Here is a 19,988-nt window from a genome sequence, read left to right as displayed (position 1 = left end):
AAAAAATATGAGTGCAACATAAGATCTGCTCATACGCATGGTCACTGATTTATATATCTCTAGATTTTAAACATTTTCCCTAACATGTCTGTCTTTATTTACCTTTTCCGAAATAAAAAAGATCTATCGAATCGATTCAAGTAGCACTCTTATTAGCTTTTTGATTTCCAACTAGTAGGATAAGGCTTCTTTGATGTCACTTGCCCAGGGGCAATCGGACAGACGCACGAAGTGTCCGTTTTCATACTGTTCGCCATAAGCCAAATGGAATCGGTTGGTCGTTAGCTAACCCCCGCAATTGAGAAGGGAGATGTGAATAACTTACCATCTTTTAGCTGCGAAAAAGCAGAACTGAGCATGCTGGCATCATCACCCTGTTGCTTCCGTATAATCCAGTTGATTGTATGTATGCTTCGCAATGAAAAACCAAACACTACAGTATCTTTTAAGCGACATAATTTACACAGTAATGGAACACTACAGGCGGCTTTGTTTGCATGCAGTTTATTGCTCTGGAATTCATTTTTAATGCATTCGTAATCGTACAATGAAATATTGTAAAATAGTAGCTCTTACTGTGCGCCACGTGCGCCAAGAGGGAACGCACAATGTTCCCTTTGCTGGTGAGCAAAAGCGTGTGAAAAAATAAATCAAATTTTGTTAAATCCTTTTTAAAGCAATCGATGCTTTCTCACTTCCGTGGTTAGTGAATGTGAAACGAGTTAATAAAATGTAGTTATAACACTATGAGTCATAACAAATGATATGATGAAGTATAAAAAATGAGTACATAGGATTTTCGACTCCAATGCGTGACTTTCAAAGTCAAATGCCACTGGATGCACATGCGTCGTGAATATCAACTGCTAATGCAAATTTGCTAAAAATAAATGTCTTCGAAATCGCCAAAAAATAAATGAAGAGCATTTCATAGTTTTAAAAATGTGCATGATGGAATGTCAAACACCAAAGATAATATAGTAAATCTGTAAAAAAAAATGTTTCGAAACGATTAGCAAATCCTGCCATGAGATTTATCCAAACCACTGCCCACCAAAAGACTTACCGAAAGGAGAAAGAGGTCAAGGAAGCATCAGCAGACACAATGGTTCAAATGTTGGGCCAGTATGGATTACCGCCAACCGGTGGCGGCGAATTGTACGGATTGCTCGTATCGTACGGAATCGCTAACGTGCCAGGATCTGGAAAAGCGAGAAGAATTTAGTGTGCACCGCATGCTCTAAATTAGGAAACCAATTGCCCATCCCCAGTACGGTACTTACTGTTGGCATCAGCCCCATTCGGTACGCAGTGATAGATACACCCATGTATGTACGGCGCATGACCAGCAATTGGTGCGTACGGGTTGATCTGCTGATGTTGCTGCTGCTGCGGTTGTGATTGCGAGTCTGATTGCTGTTGCTGCTGCTGCTGCAGCAGCTGTTGTTGATAGAGATCGTACAGCAGCAAAAAATCGTTTGTCATTTGATGCATCGCGGAGCTTGCCACAAAGGGCAGTTGTTGCTGTGGTGGCTGTTCTGTTGTTGCCAGCTGCTGATCGTTGTTTGCCATCATGGGTGGCGGCGGCGGCTGCTGCTGACTCAATCCGGGCGGAGCAGTGAAATTCTAAAAAAATGAAAGCGACTTTTTGCATGAGTTGTGCTGCAAAATGTCATGAGCATCACGAGATGTTCACCAACGAAAACAATAAACATATCCGTGGTAGCTTGATGCTCATTGCTGATACTTAATGAAAGTGCGCCATGACATGCCGAACGCGACATGCGAATTATTGAGTCCAACGATACTCTGACTGACAAGCTGAGCTTAAGGCAGAACTGATCACAGTAAAAAAAAGTCATGCCATAGTGACTGACCAAGCGTTAGACGTAAAAATGTCATGAAACATAGGTCACACCAATCGATTTGAGTATCGCCTCTGATTATCAATATTTAGTACGTGACGCTGACATGGATTTTGTTACATTCAGATTATTTTACGACATTGACAGTGATATTTTGCAGCACTTGCATGCTAGCCAAGTCTCTCAACACATATTCTAGATTTACAAGACATATGACTCGAGACAGTCAAAGTCTATAAAAGAAAGAGTAAGTATCTGAATATGCTGATTCAAACAAGCATTAGAACAACATTGGAGGATACATTCCATCTCGTCAAATAGAAGATAGAATTAGAAGCCTCTCACTTCACAAACATACCAGTGGAGTGGTCGCAGTAGGGTAGACTGGATGAAACACGCAACCCCCCAGCCTGGGCGATGGCTGCTGTCCGTTGGTGTCGCCGTAAGCCAGTTGCGCCTGGTCGCAGGCCATCACACTAACCGTGTTGATGCCGCCGTACTGGTCCGGCGACGGGAGATAGTACTGAGGCATTGGATACGGCGCGAGCGCTAGGTGCGGATCGGCTACACCGAACGGATGCACATGCTGTGCCGAGGGGTCCTGTTCCGACACGATCCCGGTGACGTCCTTCATCACTGTCGATTCTATGAATGGGTTCGTGTTGGCGAATCGAACACGCTCGCCTCCTCTACGATAGCCTGATACAAAAAAAAAAGCAAATGCATAAATCTTTTCCATTCAAATCCGATGGCGATCCTAGACTATTCGCCTACCTTCATGGATAATTTCGCCGGACGGTATGATTTGTTTCATATCTTGGATGCTTTTAGCGCCCTCTTCTTTGTTTCCCATCTGCTGAGGGAGAATAAAAAACGTACAAGTGAACGTGAAAAATCACAAATTCTACTCCGAGTCATTGTTTGCGATCGAACCATAAATTGATAATTTGTATAACACTAGTATTGCGCAAAAGAAAATAAATCATCCTGTCCGAAAAAGAAAAAGCAGCACACATACCTCCAAAAAGAAAGCACTCCACTTCTCCGCCCGTATTTCGTACCACACGTCGAACTCCACGTTCCGGTAGATGTTGCGATCGAGCGCTTTGGCCACCTTGTACGGGAACGGCGTGATGCACATGTCCAGCAACTGCCGGACACAGGAAAGCTTCGCGTCCGCCAGCAGCGGGTTCGACTTCTTCGCGCCGCGGCGCACGTGCGGCCCAATGTACACCCGGTACCCCTCGTCCGAACCGTACACGGCGAAGAACCGCTGGATCGCGTCGAAGCTGGTGCTGTTGTGAAAGTGGCACAGGTGCGAATAGATCAGCACGCACTTGGTTTCTTGCGGCTGGCTCAGCACCAGCTGGCGGCCGTCCTCCGTGGTGGCGATCTGGCGACCCTCCTCATCCTCACTGTACGTGGTCTTGGTGTCGTCTGGATCGTGAAGCATCCGCTCGACGGCGTACTGCACGTCCGGCACGCCAAGCACCCTGGTGTACAGTATGTCGTACACTATCGCTACGGGAATGGAAGGGGGAAATAAGTTCGGGAAGGCCGGACGGAATGGACATACTACTTACATTGACACTCGGCCATATTGATCATGTATTCCGTGGTGTAAATTGAATCGAAATGATTGTCTCGGCCGTAGAAAACTCGCCAAACCGTATCGTTGGCCGCGCTGTGCAGGAACCACTTAGCCTCGGCGAACGGTTCGAACAGGAGCACATTGGCGCTGGGAATCACATGAAAAGAAAAGCATTGAGAAGTTGTCTTGTCCAGTTGTCAACCGGTTCGGTTTGAGGGAGATTTGGTCGAAATCTATGATTACGCAACTTACTTGTAAAGGAGCGCCAAGGCCTTCAGCTCCAGCAGGGTGCCGTGCGTGCGCATCCGACTCATATTGTTCATGTACGCTTCGAAGCCCCACTTTATGTCCTAAAGAGCAAAAAAAAAAAGCTGGATCACTTTTTCGACCGGGAGTGAGGTTAGGGCAGGGTGTTTGCCACACGAACGCACCTTCACGAATTGTGCCTTGTGGCTGCGCATGTACGTTACGCAGTCCTTGCGAACTTTCTCATGGTATTTCTGGATGCCGTGCTGCTGCTCGGAAACGACGCGGAACAGCGAGGACGTATCCAACGCCGTGTGCTTGCGGTAGTATCCGAGCTCCTGGAGAAATTTATCATAAATGTCGGGCGTCTCCCGGCACCCGAAGCCGAACCCACGCTTGGGCGGTTTGTTATCACACATCCTGGCAGCCGGTTCAACAGTTCAATTTGCTTGGAACGAGCAGCGTAATTCGAGCGCCAGTCTATTGCGAAAACATTCCGATATCACCGGCCAAGCAAAGATCAAAATGGCGCCCAAAGGTGACGATGTCGAAGAAAAAAAAAAAAGAAACAGCATCTAGCTGTCGAAAAGGACCGTCAAACGAGACAGAGTGAAAGAGCATGTAATTTTTTTTTGCCCTGAGATAGTTGCTGAGCTGAGACTAAGCTTCTAGCCAAAGCGAGAGATGCGTATGATGACGTATAACACGGTACGAACTAGAAAGACAGAGATAGCGCGATTATCATTGTACAGGACGCCAACCTAACGGCAGTTGGTAACACTTTCTATTGTTGGTGTACAGTTTGTGTGTGTATGCATGGGGGAGACCGGGATGTGATCGATCAACAAACAAACAGGAAGGAAGAAATCTGACGTTACAGTCGGTACCGCACTGTATGTTACGGCATCTTGCTCGATTATTCAAATTGGGTAATTTTTGACAGTTAATATTTATTCAAATGTCAATGACTTAAATTACATCCCCGGCGCTCTAGGGTATTCCATTCATTGTGACACTTTTTTAATAGGGAAAATTTGTATAACATCTAATTTTGAACGTCTGCTTCATTTATGCGATCATTCTAAACATAAAACTGTTAAAATAGGCGGTGACTATTTAAATCGCTTATTTTACTGTCAGAGCTATTTTAAAGGAAAAATTTAATGAACAAGTATTCATCGCTCACGAACGCTATTAGTCAATGTGATCGCTAAAACAACCGACTTCTACGCTAACCGATTCGCTTCATAGTAAAATGACGAAATATTTGTCTAGTTTCACATATTATGCAATGTTGAATATAATTTACCGTTCATTAACCGTTGTCTCAATGACTGAATTTATACCTTCATCTCTACGACCGGCATGCCTGAGTATCCCATACATTTTGTATGGGAAGTTATTTTTTTTTTCAAACTAAAACTTCAATAACTTTTGTTGCATTGAAAATTAAAATTTAAAGTTTGGTACAATGGTACAGACCATAATTTTAATAAGTGCCCAAGTGCCACAAATCCACTAAACGACCACTAAACGGCTTCTAAACGCCTCAAATTCTCTACCTAAACGGAATATAGAAAGACTTCGTTTAGCAGACGGCAAACGACTCATGCATTCTAAAAATAGCAAAAAAGCTGGTGGCGCCATCTGTTTGTGGGATACCCAACCTGTGGAGCTTCCTCGCTTGGAGGAGAGCTTTCTCATTTCCTCTGTACTGTTGTATGGTTTCGCATTGAAGTTATGCATCGCTAGAACTAGAACGGCGATACGATTGTTTAAATACTAAACTCCAACGGAAACCACCAGTACTGAAGCAAGTGAGATTTGAGTAATGGTCGTTGGTGTTGATACCCACGTATCTGACCACACGACCATTTGTATAGATTTTTGCTCAGAAAGTTAGAAGGCTATATAGGTCATTATAAGATGAAACTTGTCGAAACACATTGCAAGAAAAGGATAGCAATATAATGATGAGTTGTAATACGCCATCTATTGATCAAACCAATGAAGCTGTGAAGCTTTCATTTTTTTCCTATGGATATTCAATTTTCCAGTCGTTTAAGCTTAATCTGTGGCGCTTGGGTGTAGTGAAGAAATGGATTTTTTTAAAACTTGTTTACTATTTTTAAATATTTTTTTAAGTTTGACAACTCGCCCCAAATAGCCAGCTCGTACTTTATTCCCAAGCGCCACAGATTAAGCTTAAACGACTGGAAAATTTAATATCCATAGAAAAAAATGAAAGCTCCACAGCTTCATTGGTTTGATCAATAGATGGCGTATTACAACTCATCATTATATTGCTTTCCTTTTCTTGCAATGTGTTTCGACAAGTTTCATCTTATCATGATCTATATAGCCTTATAACTTTCTGAGCAAAAATCTATATGAATGGTCGTGTGGTCAGATACGTGGGTATCAACACCAACGACCATAACTCAATTCTCACTTGCTTCAGTACTGGTGGTTTCCGTTGGAGTTTAGTATTTAAACAATCGTATCGCCGTTCTAGTTCTAGCGATGCATAACTTCAATGCGAAACCATACAACAGTACAGAGGAAATGAGAAAGCTCTCCTCCAAGCGATGAAGCTCAACTGGTTGGGGTATCCCACCAACAGAGAGCGCCACCAGCTTTTTTGCTATTTTTAGAATGAATGAGTCGTTTGCCGTCTGCTAAACGAAGTCTTTCTATATTCCGTTTAGGTAGAGAACTTGAGTCGTTTAGAAGCCGTTTAGTGGTCGTTTAGTGGATTTGTGGCACTTGGGATAGCTGATTTAGGGCTGTTTAACGAAAAATCGTTCCGATGTCGTACTGTGTGGCTGATTAACAGATAGACGGTACTTTGCGGAACTATGGAGCTTTTTAACAGGCACATGGCACTTTTTGGAACTTTGCGGCTGATTAGCACTATGTGTAGGGTTCATGGTGGAACTTGAAGGCTTGTTAAGAGTGTGTATCGAACTTGGTGGAACTTTATAGCTTTTTAATGCATGGCATCGGTACAAGGTGGATCTTGTCAAAGTGTCAAGGAGAGACGCCGTCAATCATCTCATTGCTGCTGTACAAGTTAGATAACCCAAGCGCCACAGATTAAGCTTAAACGACTGGAAAATTGAATATCCATAGAAAAAAAATGAAAGCTCCACAGCTTCATTGGTTTGATCAATAGATGGCGTATTACAACTCATCATTATATTGCTTTCCTTTTCTTGCAATGTATTTCGACAAGTTGCATTTTATTATGACCTATATAGCCTTCTAACTTTCTGAGCAAAAATCTATATAAATGGTCGTGTGGTTAGATACGTGGGTATCAACACCAATGACCATTGCTCAAATCTCACTTGCTTCAGTGCTGGTGGTTTCCGTTGGAGTTTAGTATTTAAACAATCGTATCGCCGTTCTAGTTCTAGCGATGCATAACTTCAATGCGAAACCATACAACAGTACAGAGGAAATGAGAAAGCTCTCCTCCAAGCGATGAAGCTCAACTGGTTGGGGTATCCCACCAACAGATAGCGCCACCAGCTTTTTTGCTATTTTTAGAATGCATGAGTCGTTTGGCGTCTGCTAAACGAAGTCTTTCTATATTCCGTTTAGGTAGAGAACTTGAGTCGTTTAGAAGCCGTTTAGTGGTCGTTTAGTGGATTTGTGGCACTTGGGAAGTTAATTAAAGAATGAATATTGAGTGAAGTGATTGTGAATTATCAGTAAATTGTGTAAAATTTTGTGTAATTCATCAATACAAAAGTTTTAAAAATATACATATGTGTTTAAACGAAACAAATCTTGTTGTTTATTTCATCGATGACGCTTGCTTAAAAATAAAACACACAGAAAAATAATCCCTGACATCGTGGCATAAGGAAGCTGCTTAGGCGCTGTTTGAAAGACCCACATAGAACTTTGATGCTGTTTATCTACTGCAAAAGGCGAATTAGAGCAGCGATCTTTAGCGTGCCAAAATGAGCTGCTTAAGTAATTCTGGCTATTTGGGGCCTTTCAAATGGATTTTTTTCTGCTGCTCTATGTAAAATAAATTGAAAGTACTTTCTCTATTTATTTTTCAAGTTATTTTTAATCGATTATTCATTTTTTATTGTTTTATATTGTTTATAATCAACATTATAAAAAATATGCTTGATTTTCATAAATAAAATTTCATAAATAAAAAATTACATAGAATAAAATGCAATTTTCTCTGTGCGTTTTATTTTTTATAATTGAAATATGATTAAAAGAGAGCACATTTTATGAAAAATTAGAATATAGTACATATTTAAAATATATGTAAAGAATTTTGATCGTTTGACTTTTTATGAAATTAATTAAATTGTAAAAAAATATGCTTGATAAATATATTCCTATGAAAAGTTTCAGCTTTTCTATTAATTACTAATGCATTTAATATGGTGCAGCATTGAAGGCTGTCTATGAAAAAATGTTTTTGCTATATTGTAAAGTATTAAAAAAAACTAAATGAATCTCTAAAATTCCCATTTTTTAACAAAGTAAATAAGACTAGTGGCTATATCTTTAAACTAAATTTTAAATTTTAATATTCAATACATAAAAAATTATCAAAGTTTTAAAATTAAAAGCTATCACCTCGCATATAAAATGTATGGAATACCCGGGTATACCGGTAATAAATTAAAAGGCTGCCATTAATGCTAGAGGACAAAAGCAAAAAAACCCATAAATACATTTTGATAAACATTTCTTTCCAAAACTGTGCACTTCAAAACATTTTCTGTTCAATAATCAATTGGAATTTCATAAAATAGTTGACAATTGCCAAAATTTCAATATTAAACACATTTCTATTTCAACGAGTTTAAGCAGGAGTCCTCAAACTACGACGTGTAATTACACGTCCGCGGTGAATTATTATTCGACTACATCGATCAGAATTTTGAATAATATGTTGTTATCAAAATGTGATTTAAACTATAACTCATAACGTCAAGGTATCGTCAAATAATTGATCTCAAAAACTTTTTTTTTTGCAAATGCATGCGACCCACGAGCTCAAAAGTTTGGAGAACCCTAAATTATCCGCTTGATCATGGTAGTCGAACGGTAGTCAAATGGAGGAAACAGGCAATTCAAGCCAAAATATTAGACTTTTGTATGGATTTTCTTGCTGAATAACAATGAGTCGCGTCACAATAGACGTCCGCATGTTTCAATGCGTACGTGATACCATTTTGAGCAACTAATTTTGGCAATCTATTGATCAATTGTGATCATTTGCTGAAACTGTAATCTCAGCAGCAACGGGCGAAGCAGAAACATCGAATCGATGAAAGCTCCGCTAACATTGCAACTCCCACCAACAGATGGCGCTGTACGGTTTTTTTTCATATATTTTGACCGTTATAGCGGTTTAACTGCACGAACGAGATGTGGACACTTGGAACAGAGTAAGCTTTGATCGTGTTGGTTGGGGGCAAATATTTAATAAAAAAAACTGCAAAAATGTCCGTTGGTTTCTAGGCCACGCTTACCTTTACCATCTCTGCATCTGCAAAAAAATTGTCCTAATTAGCGCCAGAATGGTAATGAAATGCAAACACTGTTGTAATAATCGTACTTCATTTATGTCTTAGGTATTTTATCGAAACGTTGTACAATTCATCTAGAACCTTTGAGGAAACATTAACAAATACGCTGCACTGACGGACAAGGTCGAGGAATTATACAAAGTCGAGACCGCTGCACTGATGCACGATCCTACTTGTGAAACTTGTACCGCAAGCAGCTGGTCTTAACATACACACAACGACCAAAGCCAATTGCATTCGCATGCGTCTCTATCATTTATACTATACCTGCTTGCTATCTTATACAGAATGCATTCATCTTGCTCTGATCTAGTACTGTTGTGGAATTGATCTGAGCTTTTCTCGTATGTGGCATTTGTGTATTGTTGCGAGAGTTTATGTGTGAGTGTGTGTACAGCATAGTTGATGTGAACGGTGTTGCTAAGACTCTTGGTACGACAATGTAACAGCTAACAATCTATACGGACATGATAATTCATTCGTAAGTGGTAACAATCGGGAGCGAACGAAGTAGGCAAACAGTGCTGACTGTAAAAAGACGGTAACAGTGCCGGTCCGGGCTGAATCAATCAAAGATGGGTAACCACAATGTCTTCCTCCAGCTCGTCCTTTTCGTCGTCCTCTTCGATGACCTTCCGGTCCGCTTCCGTTTGCTGCTGTTTCGGGATTTCTTCCAGCTTCTTGAGATGCTTCTCCTGAAATTGGAAATCAACACACGCATAGTAACCAAAGGGCCGAGCAGTGCGAAACAACGCCGCGGCAACGCCTACCTTCTTCAGCTGCCGTATTTCGACGATCGTGTAGCCAACCATGCCGCACACGAGCACGCCAAACAGCAGGTACAGCTTCATGCGGGCGCACAGATTCGTAGAGTAGGCGTACGCGACGACGAACCCAACCGACTCCCACAGACGGTAGTTGGAGAAGGCGGCCTCCTTGTTGCGCCGGAACAGGGCACCGTAAAGTCCTGCGGAATGGATGGAGGTTAGCAAGGATTGACTATCCGGCTACGTGGTAATAAATTAAGTCTCGAAAGCCTGTATAGGCCGGCATGTCCGCGTAGGACATTACGCCAAATAGAAGGATGGAGGTTATTACAAATTCGTCGCCTCACTAGCGTCTACTTGCCATTGATCTGGGTCTGCCACACGGCATCACCGATGCCCCACAGGCCGGAAAGGATGAAGAATACTATCTGATGGTCGGGGTGAGGCCGCCAGTACAAAAGGTAAATTATGGATGCTCCATGAACGATCGCGCCTGCAAAAAGTGGTCAAACATAGCATCAGCATGGTTCGCATTGCTGGGGGCTTTTCGCCCTCCCCATGACCCGCGCTCACTGCTCACCGACCTAGGATAATGATAACGACGCGTCCGATGTACTTCATGGCGGAACCGAAGATGATGGAGCAGATGGCGTTAACCACGCCGAAGCAGATCATTACGTAGCCGATCTGGTGAATGCCGAGCGCGCACGACACGTACGCCTGCGTAAAGTCCGCACCGATGAATGCTTGCTCCATGCCGATAAACACGGTAATCGGAATCAGCAGCTGCTGGTTGGCCTTCTTCAGCTGCTTGAACGTGGCCGACAGCAGCTGCATGCCGGATATTTCCGTCGCCGAGATGGACCCGCGCCGCCGCTCACCGTACCTGCAATGGAGCGCGGAAAACAGCGTCAGACCGCGGTTCAGCCGGAAAGCCGGCCTGCCGGCCGCAAGGCATACCGTGAGAGTGGATCCAGAAACACGGCAATGATCACCACGGCGGCCACGATGCAGGACAGATAGATGGCTGAGATTTCGAATATCTCCGAATCCGGCGGACGCTGCAGGTTGGCGTTATTGGACGTTTCGACCACACAGAAGTTGGCGCCGCAGCTTTCCAGGTTCGAATCTTCCTGATGCGAGCCGCCCGTTCCATTGCCCATCTCGTCGACAACCGAGGCCGCACCGTGCGCACCGCTGGACAACACTGAAAGGCGGGCCAAAATCGGGTCCGGTCAGACTTGTCCGGTCTCGGTGCAGGCGTTGCGGGCAGTGCCACGCGGAGCCCAAACACTTACCGAGGCTGGAGATCAGATTGCCCCACAGCTCAGCCGTTTGCCAGGCGAGAAAGAAGAACCCGAAGAACCGCACGATGATCGCCTCGACCGACTGGTCCGTCAGCTTGGCGTACACCTGGCCGAGCTGCGTCAGGTAGGTGGCCTTGCTGGCCCACATCGGGGCAGCGCCCAGGCCGAGCAGCACGCCCGCGGGCAGCAGGGTGTAGAACCGTGGATAGAACTGCGAGGCAATGTACGGGGCGTAGCAGAGCATGCTCACGCACAGCGTCCACTTCACGGTGAGCTTGCGGATGACGAGCGTGGGCAGAAAGATGCAGGACACTACCAGCGCCGCGTAGACGACGCTGAGCGACACCGTGCCGAGCCCGTCCTTTGCATTGATCGAGGATTGCAGATTTGCCGTGCCCTGGGTGAGAGGAGAAACAACGCACGTTAGTACATGTTTTCGCTACTACTCTTTGGTGCTGATGAGCGTAGCCCCACCTGGAACGCGGTAAACTGCACCATAAACGCCACCGACACCGTGATGATGTTCTTCAGGATGCGCCATTTTTCTCCCCTTCGCAGCTGTACCTTCTCTCGCAGCGAGGCCGTATCGCCACCATTCTGCTGTGGGACAGTAAAGAGGGGTAAACTTTTCGTTTGCTTACTTAGACTGAAGCTCGCTGATCGCCTTACCTTGTCGGTGTCTACTCCTCCACCGTGCATGGTTGGCGCGTTTCCTTTGAAAGCAGCTTGCCTGTACTGTGCGATGGGAAGATGGTGGACGTGAGGGACAGCGGATAATTATTGCAATGCAAGAAGCAAACGGTAGACACAGAGACGATGAGCATGACGCAGACTGACAAGCCCGTCCTGATACACTCAAACGTCAACGCCGTTAGTGCACTTCCGGTCTCGTGCAGTGGCAGTGGCAATCAACGGTGCACGGCTAAATAAACACGCTGACAGCTAGCGAGAAGTCTCATTAGTGTGCGTGCTGCTGGGTGTTTTATCTTTTTGTCTACGTGAAACGAAATTACCGTCAAAGCGTACAGATGCGCGCAAATTGACCCACAAGAAAATTGGTCCCACCGAATGGGTGACATGCTGTAAGTGTATCACGCAGCTACACGTAGTGCATCGTGCACACTGGCCGCCCGGATTACATCTTCTGCTCGCCATTGTCTCGCTGTTAATTCGATTGCAAGGCTGCAGCGCAGCTCTCAAATTGCAATGCGATGCAATGGTAATGGTATAATTGGCACCGATTATTTCTTTACAATAGCTCGACATAAAATCACTATTGGTCAACCGATATAATGTTTTTTTAGGCTTTTAGAAGCGCTGTTTGGACAGATGAGGACGTTCACTTGATTAAGGGTAAACTCACAAGGGCGCGTCGGGAAGTCGCAAAATACCTATGCATAACAGAATTATTGAATAGTCATAAATCTGCTCCCACACAAAAAGGTTTGGTCGAATGTAAAGCGCCAACTACAAATCTGCGATCTCGCCAATTTATTACCAAATCAAATGTAAAAACAATGCTAGTACACGGTGAATGTCTTTTAGAGTCAGTTATCAATCTCAATAAACAAATCCTTTTAAATATTATAACAAATCTTTCGTTAGGCATTATGATTATATACTCTGGTATTTTCTGTTTATTGCAATACGAATATTTTTTTTTTATCTGTATTTTGTTCTATTAAAAATTATCATACTTTTTGTAGAGGTTTGGGTGTTGAGCATGTATCTAATCTGAAAACTAAAATTCGATGAAGATTCGTTAGATGCACAACAAACATGACGTTTCACGTCAGTCTCATATGATTCTAGTTAGTCGATTATTAACATCAAAACTCTTGCCTTTATGAGCAAGTAGTACAATTATTATTCTCGAAAGATTCATGAATCTCTAAAGATTCATTACTCTCGAAAGATTCATGAATCTCGAAAAATTCATGAATAGCAATACGACCGAAGCCGTTCTTTCTGAATAAAAAAAATCACAAATCTCAAAAGATTAATACATCTAGCAAGATTCACGAATTTCTAGGGAATCATAAAACGAAAGGAAATCATTGAGGATATCATAAAGATTCACTGAGCTTGAGCTTCTTATTAAGTGGTTATGACAGCCTATACAGGCTTTCGAGACATCTTGGTATGTACCACGTAACCGGATAGTTTGATTTGCTACGACGGGCATGTTGTTAAGTCGTGCGAGTTAACCACTGTACCATGAGATTAATTAAATATTTTCGATATCATACATCTTTAACGATCCATTAATCCCTGTGAATGTGGTGTGTTAATTCCTGGATTATCTAGAATCTTTCGAGATTCATTAATCTTTAAAGATTCATGAATCTTTCGAGATTAATGAATAGTTAGAAATTCATGAATCCTTGAGGATTAATGAAACTTTAGAGATTCATAGCTCTTGAGATGCATATATCTTTAAAGATTCATGAATTTTTAAAGTTTCGTACACATTTGGATATGTGATTCGAGATTCGAATCATTCATCGCTGAAGATTCATATGAATGAATCTAAATGAAAGATTCTTGAAACCCAACACTACTAGAGTTACTATTATACATTCATATAAACCAGAGATGTTAAACATACGCCCTTCGATGGACTTTGGCGCAGCCTGTGACCCGTTCACTTCAAAATGTATTTTGTACTTTTGTTGTCTGATTTGTTTGTAATTATTATAGACATCAAGGAGTGTAGAGGATGTGTAAAACACAATTTCCGTTAGAAAAAACTTTTAAAATTCCACATGCTTACCAAACAATAATCAAAAACGCTATTTAAGTTATAAATGTGTAACAAAAATCTTACACTGTAATTAAGGTATGTCTAAAAAGAAGAAAATTCTGCATAAATACATTCTGCATTTATAACTGCAATGCATCTATAATTCCAATACCTTTTCCATTAACAACTACGAACCAATTTTAATAAAGCCAGCAAAAAACTCATGCGAGAGGCTTGGTCTCTTAAAATGAAAACTGTTAGTCTTGTTGGTGGGACCGGTCTGCTGGTACAGTCGTCAACTCGAACGACTTAAAAACATGCCTGTCATGGGTTCAAGCCCCGAATATACCGAAAAACTGACTATCCTGCTATGGTAACAATAAAAAGTCACTGAAAGCCAAAAGATCACTTCACTAGTGGTTACAGGCAGGCCGGTTGTTGTGCCAAAGAAGAAGAAGAAGAAGAAGTTAGTCTTGTTTTACATTTTTGAATTCTTTTTCATATCTGTAATAATCTGATTCTACAACGTGAAAATCCGAGCTTGACCTCAAATATCAGTTTTAATATTTGGTATCACACATAATCGGAAAAATAAGTCAATATAAAATAACAACAGCAGAACAACAGTACTCAGATGATTATGATTAAATTTTATATATTATTCAGAACCCTGCTTGACGTAATTTCACCTATGAATCCTTATTTTTAGAAAAAAAAAACTATCCAGTATCAATCAATCACACACAATATATCAAGGAGCCGTTTATTATTTAGCATATAGATGTTTGTCTAGTGTGTTTTTTATTTATTAAAATGGAAGCTTCAAGCTATACGACCAGGCCGTCCCTACTGAACAATAAATAAAATGGATGCTTCAAAAATCTTTCTACAAGCCATTATGGCCCTAAAGCAGACATCAGATGCATCCTAAAGCTGCGATCAGATATCCGAGTAGAATCAGATGTAATAGGATTCAAATTAGAAAAAGTGCAATCATAATGAATTCTTGTCGTCCTACGATAGTAAATCATTACATACATGTAAAATTGCTAAATATTGCCTCAGACCAGTCTTTGGCGGCCCCGTATTTAAAGCAATGTTGGGAAATATTGAATAGCTTCTTATTATAAGTTCAGATTGTTAAAAAAAACAAAATAACTAAAACTAAGCAGTAACTTGACCACCACTGAACCTTATAGCTCTCGATACACAACCGTTATCGGCAACTACTTTCTAGCTGCTGCTTACAGCTAGTAAATCTCTTATAATCTCTTTACTGTCAACCTTTCCAATGAAATCCCCTACACCAATTAGAGTGTGCTCATTCAGCTCACAGAACCTCTTCCCAGCTCTTCAAGAACTTAACACGCGTGGCACAGTTCAATTGATTAAAATTAATATTAACTAAAACTAACATTAATTCCCTGTCGATGATTAGATGCGAGCTATATGTTTTATTTTTACATGATTTCTTACTCACACTCAACTCTTCTCTCTTTCACTCGCGTTTCCAGTTCTCCAGAAAAAGCAATTTTTTTTTGTAAAATAGCCAGTAAAGCACATCCCACTATCGCACAAAAAAAGTTCGACCTAAAAACTGCACCCGGCAACTCCAGCGGTTGGCGTGGGGAACGAGGGCCAGGACAGGGAGCCTTTGGGGGAGGGGGACCTAGCGTCCAGCGCATCGGGCATCGGGCATTAAACGCGCGCGCAACACACTCCGCCCCGTTGCCATTGACAATGAAACAAAGTTGACAAAAGACATAATAATTTTCCATCATTTCGTTGCGACATGAGAGGTTTTCCACCGCATATACATATCATTGTTAAGGGCGGCCGGCCACCTTCACCCGCAGCACCGCGTCGCTACGCCGCACGCCGCGAAGATGCGAAGATGATGCTGATGCAAGATAAATCGGAGCGCTTTGCTGGTAGCGGCCGTGTACGGTGGGCTACAACAAAAACAGGGGTAGGTGTATGTGTAATTAGCATTTCCGGAAGCCAAACCACGTGGGGCTGCACTGACGCGTGGGTGAGCTGGCAGTGGGGTTGGGCAGGTAGAATTTAGGGTCGTTTGTCGTTCGAACATGCCCCTGCACGTGTGGGAAATTTTGTGCGGAAAGCAGAGCTACAGCTGCCGGCGCAGTGCAAGGGGAAGCGCATAAAAAAGGTAGCATTTGAAGAATGCACTTTTGTTTTCCTCACTGTCAGTAAATTGCTACGGTAGTGTTTCGTTTGCGCCGTAAGGAGAGAAAGAGACAGTGGGCGTTAAAGCAGAGAGCAAGAGAAGGAGAAAGTTGAACACGAACTGAATGCTGCGGTAGTTCTATTGCCTCAGCAAATGCATTAACTTCGAACGTCAAGAATCGGGAAATACCACCTTGGACGGTCTTGAGAGTGTCACGGCTGGTATGGGGCAGGCTGAATGAAATCCACGCTACTGTATTAGAATGCACGAGATAAGAACTAACTCTTGATGCCAACGTCTCGGAGCGAACACTTGAACTAAAGACGGTAGGGGCAGCTGATTAGCTGAGCTACCAAGAGACGATGAGTGAAGCATCTATTTCGCGCATTGGCCCGGGAAATGATACGTAGCTGCTGTTTTATTATTATTTTTTCGGCAGCTTCACTGAACTCACTGCAGATCATTAGCCAGTGCCTGCTAATGCAGCTAGTAACACTCGCAGACTATCTTTAACATCTCACCATTCTCCACAGGTACTACTTAACCGAAGATGAGTAAATGCGTTGCAGCTGACAGCGGTAATAGCTGCTCTTCAACCACAACTATTGTTCTAAAACGTCACAGCTTCTTCATTTCTAGGGCTGACACGTTTACATCCACCCTGCATCATCAGGCCTTTTTTGCCAGTGCCCCAGTGCCCCGTGTGTACACAATGCGATGGTATCTAATCTGCTGGAGAATAGGGCACCCAAAAAGCCAAAGTCATGCGCGAAGATTACGGTGGGATTTAAATATATACAGCAGAAGCGTAGAGGACACTCAACAGCGTAGATCGGATGATGAAATCTCCTGTGCAGTCACTGGTAGAGTGTCAGCTAGTGTGATGTATCATATTTGTTTCTATAGCACGATAGGGGCTTTGATCTCTAATGCAGCAGTTTGTTCGGAAAGAAAGGATCCTGATAAGATCTTTCACATCATGCTATATCCACGTACGAGATATGATTTAAAAGCTTTACCCAAAACGTCTAGGTTCTTGAATAGTCGTGTTCCAAAAGCACCATAAGTACCTCGTACAGCCTATCCCAAGCAGCAACCAGCGCATCTTATTAATTAAGTGGCATATTTTAGCTCTGAAGGAACTTCCAACCATTTTACAGAAGTTTGGGCACATTTGGTGATAAGATAATCGTTGTTTATCTAAAAGCTGTCAGAGTCCAAAGAAGACTAGACAGATGTAAACACGCTTGACCTCAATGCTGGTGCTGTCTTCCTTAACCCAGGTCAGTTCGACACCTTGCCCGGGCCCTTAACGTACATCAGGAGTAGCAACGGCAACAAAAAATAAACAAATCCACGCAAACCATGCAATCGTCCAGCGTAGCCTCGCGCGTTTGCGGTGCAAGGACTGCAAAAACCTAAAGACATTGACCGTGTGACAAAGTGCGCACGGATGGCTGTGCAGAATTGGGTGAAGGTCTGCGAACCGCCCGGCAGTTTAAAATTCACAGCAGTGTCTTTCCCCTGGCAGTGCGTCGTACACTCCCCGGGCGCATGACTTATTATTCTGACGCGCTCACCCAGCCAGCCAGTGCGTGTGATTTGTATCTGTGGACTGTTTTGGTTAATTTTGCGCACACCGCTTAGCCGGGCAAGGGAAGGCCCGATTCGAACTAATCGAACCGACGGAATTCGTGGAAGGGCTTGAGGAAGAGAGAGAGAGAGAGAGTGAGTGAAAGAGAGCAGGCGCGCGACATCATTTCGTATTCCAACCAGCTTGTCATGTCCAGTTCAGACCGGACATGTGGCGCTGCTAACCTGCTGGATCGCATAATGGGTGCTTTCTTGTGGCCTAGCCAAACCCACTGACAATGGCACGCGACTACAAGTGGGGCTCGCATGGGCTGCGGGCGCACGTGTCTCGTGCGCAAAATATTACCACCGGTTTACGCTGCGATTAGCAAAAGCCAATACCGAACCATAATCTTTTATGGCTTCCAATGGTGCTGCACACCTGTGGCAGTGTGGCAAGGGAATCTTGTAATTCCAATGATCCGAGCTTTTACGACCCACCAGCACTCAATGGCACGGTGGATGATGCAGGTTTTAATTACCATCCCGTGCAGCTGTGCCGGAGTGGTAATTTGGAGTGGAGACGGATTTATTTTATATTGAAATCTGTGGCTCTATTTGCTAATGCACTGCAATTGCAAAAATAAAACCTTCCATCAAGGGTTTTACAGGGTTTCTCATAATTTTGAATTAAACTCTACGACCCTCTTTCTGGGCAGACACATTGGAATTTGGTTTTAGATTCTAAATGAGCCTTCCCAAACAGGACGCCTTAGGGTCCACATCCCGTCACAAAAAGTTCACTTCCCATATACATATCTCCCATGAGAACATATCTCAAAATAATAAGAACCCCTGAAAACCATGTAAGGACTTTTGGTCTTGACCGACTGGCTGCAATCTGGTCAATAGCTAAGTACAGGCATGTTTCAACTAGCACTGGCTTCTGGTTGGGCTCATGGTTGATAAAGGACGCGTTTGATTGTAAGGCGACACAAGCGAAGTCGTTGAAGCTGCTGTGTGGGAAGCTGTTCCTTCCATATTTCAGGTTTGCATGGCTGATAACGCTTCGTGAATGTCCTAGCGTTGACTCAAAGGCAAACTGCCACACACAGACACACGTGCACACACATACTCACATAAATCGAATTACATACAATCACACAGACACACTAGCAGAACCGAATTTTATACCGTGTTTTGTTGTTGTTGTTTTCTAAGTTTGTGTAAACGAACGACTACTTACGACGTGCCACGCGCTAGGACGAGTGTACCGGTCTCACCGGAATAGTCGATTAACGAGTCGGAACAGTGCGAGGCCTTCGGTACCAACAGCACACCACACGCGGTAGGATCATTCAAACCAAAACGAGCACAAACACTTTAAACTACTACTGGTGGAGCCAAACCAAACCGCCTGTCGGTTGGAGCAACCAAGAATTTGCAAGTCTTTCTCCGGTGACTTCGCGCGAGCGACTGACTGCTACTCGAGTGCCGGCCGTACCAGCTCGGGGAGACGCGCGACGATAGACCACACCGTAGCCGCACACAGGCACACACAGCTGCTGCTCATCGTTCGGCGGGGTCATTTTTCAAACGCCCTCACACACTGTACCGCGGCTCCCTGGGCTACCCCCGTTGCGCACACCGTGCAGCGCATGTTCGCGGCGCAAGCCTTGCGCGAGCCACCCAGTGCCCAGTGCCACTCACCGGAGATGACGACGTCCGGAGACGTCCACGAGTTTGAGTTGTTTATTGGTACTACCGTTTGCTCTTTTTTTTGTTTGTTTTTTTTTTTTTTTACTTTCGTTGCTGTGTTTTGTTTGGTGCCCCATTCCCTTCCCCGCCACAGCGGTAGGTGTTTTAGATAGCGTGCAGCCTGATTCTGCCCCTTTATGCATGCAAGCGTCACTCGTGGATTTGCCATAAATATGGTTCAGTTTAGGATTTGGCTAAGCTATCGGCAAACAAGACGTCGGGGTAAGTATCGCGACAAGCAAGACGAAGGTGAGCCCCGAGACCATGTGATTTCGTCAGTTGACCTTTACGTCACGCAGGCTCACGAGGTTTGGACTGATGCTGGTTAGGGTTGCGGGAGTGCCAGCGTACAGAACGTGGAAGAAAATGGGTATTCAT

General features: G+C 43.5%; 2 protein-coding genes across 6 annotated transcripts; both read right to left on the bottom strand.

Annotated features, from left to right (window-relative positions):
* Positions 1 to 497: 497 nt before the first annotated feature.
* On the bottom strand, positions 498 to 4,521 carry LOC121598635 (protein ovarian tumor locus-like). 2 transcript variants are annotated; one of them, XM_041925756.1, is made up of 9 exons: positions 3,888 to 4,521; positions 3,709 to 3,806; positions 3,449 to 3,603; positions 2,884 to 3,386; positions 2,640 to 2,721; positions 2,224 to 2,564; positions 1,284 to 1,626; positions 1,067 to 1,202; positions 498 to 986 (listed from the first exon to the last, which is right to left on the bottom strand). In XM_041925756.1, the coding sequence occupies exons 1-8, from the start codon at positions 4,119 to 4,121 to the stop codon at positions 1,111 to 1,113; spliced, it is 1,848 nt and encodes a 615-aa protein (XP_041781690.1). In that variant the 5' UTR covers positions 4,122 to 4,521; the 3' UTR covers positions 498 to 986; positions 1,067 to 1,110. The 2 variants fall into 2 exon arrangements, with proteins under 2 accessions (XP_041781690.1, XP_041781699.1); XM_041925765.1 differs by having other exon boundaries at positions 2,640 to 2,718.
* A 4,766-nt stretch (positions 4,522 to 9,287) lies between these two features.
* LOC121594269 (UNC93-like protein) lies at positions 9,288 to 19,375 on the bottom strand. Of its 4 annotated transcripts, none has more exons than XM_041917372.1 (9): positions 19,099 to 19,375; positions 12,019 to 12,079; positions 11,824 to 11,946; positions 11,341 to 11,746; positions 11,003 to 11,249; positions 10,627 to 10,928; positions 10,404 to 10,535; positions 10,046 to 10,242; positions 9,288 to 9,970 (listed from the first exon to the last, which is right to left on the bottom strand). In XM_041917372.1, the coding sequence occupies exons 2-9, from the start codon at positions 12,046 to 12,048 to the stop codon at positions 9,845 to 9,847; spliced, it is 1,563 nt and encodes a 520-aa protein (XP_041773306.1). In that variant the 5' UTR covers positions 12,049 to 12,079; positions 19,099 to 19,375; the 3' UTR covers positions 9,288 to 9,844. The 4 variants fall into 4 exon arrangements, with proteins under 4 accessions (XP_041773306.1, XP_041773296.1, XP_041773286.1 ...); XM_041917362.1 differs by having other exon boundaries at positions 12,019 to 12,084; positions 19,099 to 19,374; XM_041917352.1 differs by having other exon boundaries at positions 11,824 to 11,949; positions 19,099 to 19,374.
* Between the last annotated feature and the right edge of the window lie 613 nt (positions 19,376 to 19,988).

This window comes from Anopheles merus, chromosome X (assembly GCF_017562075.2).
Source record: "Anopheles merus strain MAF chromosome X, AmerM5.1, whole genome shotgun sequence".
NCBI classification, from domain to species: domain Eukaryota; kingdom Metazoa; phylum Arthropoda; class Insecta; order Diptera; family Culicidae; genus Anopheles; species Anopheles merus.
This window is presented reverse-complemented; position numbering and strand designations above follow the sequence as displayed.

What these genes read in the sequence shown, in the direction of transcription:
- LOC121598635 (XM_041925756.1), bottom strand. Translation starts at nt 4,121, where the DNA reads ATGTGTGATAACAAACCGCCCAAGCGTGGGTTCGGCTTCGGGTGCCGG. An exon ending in ACAAGGCACAATTCGTGAAG is followed by an intron (nt 3,807 to 3,887) that starts GTGCGTTCGTGT and finishes TTTGCTCTTTAG; the next exon opens with GACATAAAGTGGGGCTTCGA. An exon ending in GGAGTGCTTTCTTTTTGGAG is followed by an intron (nt 2,722 to 2,883) that starts GTATGTGTGCTG and finishes ATTCTCCCTCAG; the next exon opens with CAGATGGGAAACAAAGAAGA.
- LOC121594269 (XM_041917352.1), bottom strand. Translation starts at nt 12,048, where the DNA reads ATGCACGGTGGAGGAGTAGACACCGACAAG. An exon ending in TGCAGTTTACCGCGTTCCAG is followed by an intron (nt 11,747 to 11,823) that starts GTGGGGCTACGC and finishes CCTCTCACCCAG; the next exon opens with GGCACGGCAAATCTGCAATC. An exon ending in TTTCTGGATCCACTCTCACG is followed by an intron (nt 10,929 to 11,002) that starts GTATGCCTTGCG and finishes GCTCCATTGCAG; the next exon opens with GTACGGTGAGCGGCGGCGCG.